General features: G+C 50.2%; 1 protein-coding gene across 1 annotated transcript; it reads left to right on the top strand.

The window, feature by feature from the left end:
* Positions 1-380: 380 nt before the first annotated feature.
* LOC108802822 lies at positions 381-5801 on the top strand (the record flags this gene model as incomplete). Its single annotated transcript, XM_018574674.1, has 3 exons — positions 381-608; positions 1508-1771; positions 5523-5801. Coding segments are annotated over 3 exons (668 nt in total), but the record flags the coding sequence as incomplete, so codon positions are not given.
* Positions 5802-5864: the final 63 nt, after the last annotated feature.

Raw genomic sequence — 5864 nt, 5'->3', positions numbered from 1 at the left:
AGCTAAAATCCTGGGGCCTTCAGCACATGCCCCAGGCTGAGACAAGGCAAAGTATAATATTTTGGGCAATGGTTAGGAATACCGGGGACTTCACTGCTGATGATACTTTCCTGGTTGTCTCTAGTGTTAGTTTATCTCTGCTCCAGAACAAGCATGCATCAAGTGAAGTCAGAGCAAAGTCAGAGATCCCAAGCAACATATTCATTTCCTGTCAGTGTTTAGTGTGGTCAGAGGATCGGCATGACAACCAGGTAACTGGCGCTGTCAGGAGGAGAGGGTACCACTGGAAGCCTCCGTATTTCCATATGACCATTGTGATAAGTCTGAGTTTCTATGTCATTGCTCTGACCAATCATATCCTTGAATTGTGTCCCCCCCAGTCCCCCTCTCCGACATCGCTGTGAGCTCCTCCTGTCTCCCGGATGGCAGTGCAGAGGCCGTCTGTTCAGTGAGAGGATCAGATCCCCGTTATTCCTGGAGATTGGATGGAAGATCCGTCTCCAGAGAGATCTGGGTAACTCTTCCCCCTCCGGTCTCCGGAACCCTCCGCTGTGATGTCACCAATCAGATCAATAATCTCAGCACATCTATCAATATCTCCTGTACAGGTGAGTGGGAGAGAGAGACCGGTCCAGAGATTTATATTTACATCCTAACACAAAGGACTCGGATATAATAATAATAATAATAATAATGGGATGATGTCGGATTTGGGAATGTCGGATCCGTTACATAGAAAGTAGTAAGTCCCTCTGCATTCCTTGCAGCGCTCCCGGCCCTAGTACTTGTAGTGGTGCGCGCAGTGACAATCACGGATGGCGCCGTGCAACACACAGTGGAAAGTAGAAATCACCAGCACTCATATTGATCGGTTACATAGTCCATCTTCAGGCAATGTGATCACTCCCGGCGCAGAGATGGGGGGCCCGCCGCATACCGATGCGATGGTAACCAGCGGCCGTGTTTGAATAGATACTGGGCCCCCCGTAGGCTCAGGCCCCGGTGCGGCGGCACCGCCCGCACCGGCGGTAGTTCCGCCACTGCACGGCCTTATGGGTGATCTGTGCCATCATGACGTAGCTTGGACATCACTGAGTGGTACGGAGAGCCGGCTCGGACCCTCTGCAGGGTGGATGTGATCTGCTCATACATAGAGTTAGGACCACACTTTGCAGAGGTGCCTTGGCGCGGCAGTGCGGCTTCTACATATTTTTGGCCAAAAGTTTGTGCAACTAAAACCTCTGATTTTAACGCATACTGTTGACAGGGCTACTTGTTTGGTTGCAGGCCGGCTGGCAGGTTGGGGCTGGGGAATTTTTGTGTTTTGTATCACTGATTGGTTGGAACTGAACATCCGGCCTCCGTGGATCCCTGAGATCTGCCACTTCCAGTTTGGTCTGGCCGGTTGATCTGTCTCTAGATGGGTCTTATTCAGTATTTGGGGTAAGAAACCTTAATTCAGTTCCTGACACAGACACTGACATCTCCCCCTCTCTGTGTGTCTCAGTTCCGGTATCGGATCCGGTCCTGGAAGTGACGTGTCTCCACAATGGCAGCTCTGAGATCTCCTGTAGGGTGGAGAAGGGGACTGACCTCTCCATCTTCCTGACTGTGATTGGAGGATCGGAGGGATATAACGTCACCAGTTCAGAGCGGACAGTCCGTGTCACTGTGCCTCCGGTGTCACCTCCCGATTCCTGGAACATCAGCTGCTTGGTGAAGAACAATATCGGTGAGAGATCCACCAATGAGATCCGTGAGCCTTGTCCAGGTGAGTGACGTGTGTCCTTTACCTCTGTATATACCAGTGTGGTGTTCCTCATCATTATAATACAGCACCGGGGCTGTGTCATCTCTGCTTGGAAGGTTAGGATTGAATTAGGTTTTCGTGTTATGGTTTGGTTGGGTTTTGGGTTGAGGTAAAAAAAAAAAAATCTCGGGGAAAAAATCCCAAACTGGCACGAACCTAAAGCCGTGGTCACCTGACACTCCAATCCCAAGTCCTCTCTCCGGGAAGGTGGGGTCCTTCTATGGGGGTCCACACCACTGCCTGCATCACATGGACACTTCCTATTGGCTTCCAGTGGTGGGGTCCTATCAGGATCCAGAAGAGAAGTGATTTCAGTGCGAGGGAATTGTCAGGTGCTGCAGTGCCGGATTAGCGGTCTCCTGCACCCGGAAATGGCACAGGGGAGGGGCCTGAGTGACGGACTTGGATGACTATAACATGGTCCACAAGGTAAGGAAAAATTAAAAACATGCCGGATGGGTTGGAGGGGGGATGGGGGAGGGAGTTATTGTCCCTAGATGAGGTATAAAGTAACCTTTTCCTTTGTCAACATTTACAGAAAGAGATGTGAAACATAAACTATTCATATATAAAGAACTCAAATCTCATTATTCCCCCACTGGGTGCCGCCATCTTGCCTATTACACAACACAGAGAAGGTGAAGCCAGCCTGCCAGCCCACGCCTCAAAGAACCCTTTGTCCTTCCTGTGATACTCCCATGTCACTGCTCCCTGCATATGTCAGTGGCCAGGGGGGTGGGTAGAGATGGAGGTGAAGGCTTGGCTGCTGACTTTTAACCAAAAGTCAGAATTTGCATATCAGTTCTGTTTAGTCTTGTTCGGTTGCACATTTTGCAGAAAGGCGGAATGTGTTTATAACAACTGATGAAACATAATGTGAAGGCCTCACTATATTCCAATGAATAGGCGGGCGGAACGGTTCTTCTTAAAATTTGGACTGGGTTAGTGATGTAGCATGAGAGTTATGGGTGCGGGTGTCTCAAACTTATATGAGGGGCTCAGATGATGAGGGGGGGGCTCTTGACCAATTCTCACCCAAGGACCCCCCTCCACCAAACTTTACACTTGGCACAATGCAGTCAGGCAAGTACCGTTCTCCTGGCAACCGCCAAACCCAGACACGCCCATTGCCAGACAGAGAAGCGTGATTGGTCCCTCCAGAGACCACGCCTCCTCTTCTCTAGAGTCCAGTGGCGGTGCGCGTTACACCGCGGCATCCCACGCTTTGCATTGCACTTGGTGATGTGCGGCTTGGATGCAGCTGCTCGGCCATGGAAACCCGTTCCATGAAGCTCTCTACGCACTGTTGTTGCGCCAATCTGACGGCCGCATGGAGTTTGGAGGTCTGTAGCTATTGGCTCTGCAGACAGTTGGCGACTTCTGCGCACTTCAGCATGCGCTGACCCCGCTCTGTCATGTGACGTGGCCGACCACTTCCTGGCTGAGTTGCTGCTGTTCCCGGTCGCTTCCACTTTGTTATAATCCCAGTAACAGGCGACCGCGGCGGAATATTTAGTAGCCGGGAAATGTCACGGACGGACTTATTGCGCAGGTGACAACCTATCACGGCACCGCGCTTGTAGTCACTGAGCTCCTGAGAGCGACCCGTTCTCTCACCGATGTCTGTAGAAGCGTCTGCACGCCGAGGTGCCTCGTCCTATACACCGGGGGCCATGGAGGGGATTGGAACACCTGAATCACATGATTTGGAGGGGGAGGGGCCCAATAATTATGGCAATATAGTGTAATTAGATTTATGATACATAAGGTGCTGCCTGAAGCCGGTCTACCATTGACAAAGCTTACTTGATCAGAAACTAAGGAGTTCAGAGTAATAGTAAGGAGCGGGTTCAGTAAAATGTATGAATATGTGACTCGGGTCTGATATTCGGGCTCATTACCTGGTTTTGGTCGGGTAGCTATGGTTGTCGGCAACATTTCCTTTGAGAAGACGACGGGGACGCAGCCTTATTATTAAGTAAGACATCAAATTGCCTGTGAAGGCTTTGAAGTATTCTGCTGACAATCCATTTATCTCCGGTGATTTGTTATTAGGAAGGGATGAGAGCCGCTGATTCCAATATTTGAGGGGAAATCCCACGTTTAGCACAATTCCTCGCACTCTGCTCCTTTCCTCCGCTCTGTAGCTGGATGTGTCGGGAAGCCACCAATCAGCTCCTCTGGTGATCAGTAGTTCCCACACTTATAGTCTATTCCCTCTCCTTCCTCACACTCACTGACTGCTTCCTGTCCTTCCCCATGATCACACTCTACTTCTTGTCCTTCCCCACAATAAAACTTTACTTCTGTATTTTCTCATACTCTCAGTCTGCTCCCTGTCCTTACCCACATTCACCACGGTCCTGTGAGAGCGACCTGTAATATGAAGTAGCACCAGAGAACAACCAGGAATAGTCCAGGACTTGAAGGAGAACTGTCTCTGGACATGTAGTGCACCCGCTGGCTTCTCTTCTGTATAGTACCTGAGATTAGGGTGAGGGATCTCTTACAGGGCTCCAGACGGTAGCTCTTACCAGCTCCTCTGCGACACTCCTCAATAAGCAGATTCCACCTCCCAGCCCGGCTTCCATCAGGTTCCTTTCAGTAGCATTTAAGGTCCCTGGGCCCCAAGCATCTGTCACATGCTGAGGCCTAGGCCAGGCATCCTGTATCACACAGACCTCCTCCCAGGGAGGGACCCAGGGGAGAGAGAGAGAGTTCTGGAAGGTGTCCCCGAACCTTTTACCACCTTCCTCCAGCCATACCTCTGAGTCATCCTCCTCAGGGATTGGTCAGAGTCTGAGGATGGATCCTCCCTCACTGTATGCTGAAGTCCCAACCCAGCAACAGGGGAAAGCAATCAATCCCCCAGACTCAGGGAAACCAGCAGAATTAGGATTCCAGGTGCCAAGAACACAACGCCTGGTAATTCTTCCCATTCCAGGACCATTAAACATCCCGGTATGAGGTCAGTAGATCTTATAAAGAAGCTGTGATCCCCATCCCCCCACCCTCACAGGGGGTCATAGACATTGTGGAAGTGTTTATTCATATGATTGGTGACTCTCTCAGATGGTGTCAGGGACCAGAGCACCTCCAGGTGGCCCTGGAACCAGGTCCTGCAACTCCAGTGCTCACCTGCAGGTGTCTCTCAGCTGTCAGCGATTATTCACCACCTGGTGCTACCTGGGAGGGTATTTAATCCGTCCCTGCAGTCAGGACTTTGGCGCAGTATTGTCGCAATTTCCTGAGTCCTGTTACCTCCTTGACCCCCCTTGTGGTTCTATGCTCCCCGGGTTTACTTGCCTTGTTAGCTTTTGTATGTTCTTGTGTTTACATTTAGTTAGTTACTATGACTTGTTTGTGGTTACTTGTGTTATGTTTTGGTGTGTATAATAAACAGTATATAAGCTCGGTGGCAGTTTCTGGTGTGGTCACGCATTTTGGTCCTCCCGTGCGGGTACCTGCATGTGTTATGGGACACCCGCACACGGTACCCTGACAGATGGTCATGTGTCCTCACCCGGCCCGCTGTCCTTGTGTGATGATAATCTCCTTCTATCCTCCATGTTACTGAATGATCTCGGACCAGCGACATCTGTATCATGTGTGACTTTCCTGATACATTTCCTCCTGAATGATCTGACGGTCTGATATGTGATGTTGTTGTTCTGTATAACTCTGTCATGGTGTCTCCGTATTTTATCTCCAGGAATTCCGTCACGTTGGGGTCACCTCCTGTCACACGGTGCGGTCTGTGTCCTCTACACGGTTCTCCTCATCTGTATGGTCAATGACCTGAGGAAGATGAATGGGAGTGAGAGGAGGAGGAGAAGGGATCGTACAGAGATGGAAATGGAACCAACTTACTATAATGAGAGGAACTGAAACCTTCAACCCGATTGTCAGCCTGGAAGTTGTCTGAGGCCACAAACACGGCTACAGAATGGAAAGGAAGTAACAGACGGTAGTACACGGTCATATCTGGGTCTCCTGCTGACCTCGTGTACTGACCACCAATAATAGATGAAGTGTCATTAGTTATATAAATGTA

The sequence above is a fragment of the Nanorana parkeri genome, unplaced genomic scaffold, assembly GCF_000935625.1.
Source record: "Nanorana parkeri isolate BGI_ZX_2015 unplaced genomic scaffold, ASM93562v1 scaffold3151, whole genome shotgun sequence".
Classification (NCBI taxonomy): domain Eukaryota; kingdom Metazoa; phylum Chordata; class Amphibia; order Anura; family Dicroglossidae; genus Nanorana; species Nanorana parkeri.
The sequence above is the reverse complement of the archived record's forward strand: the minus strand, read 5'-3'. Positions and strand labels throughout refer to the sequence as shown.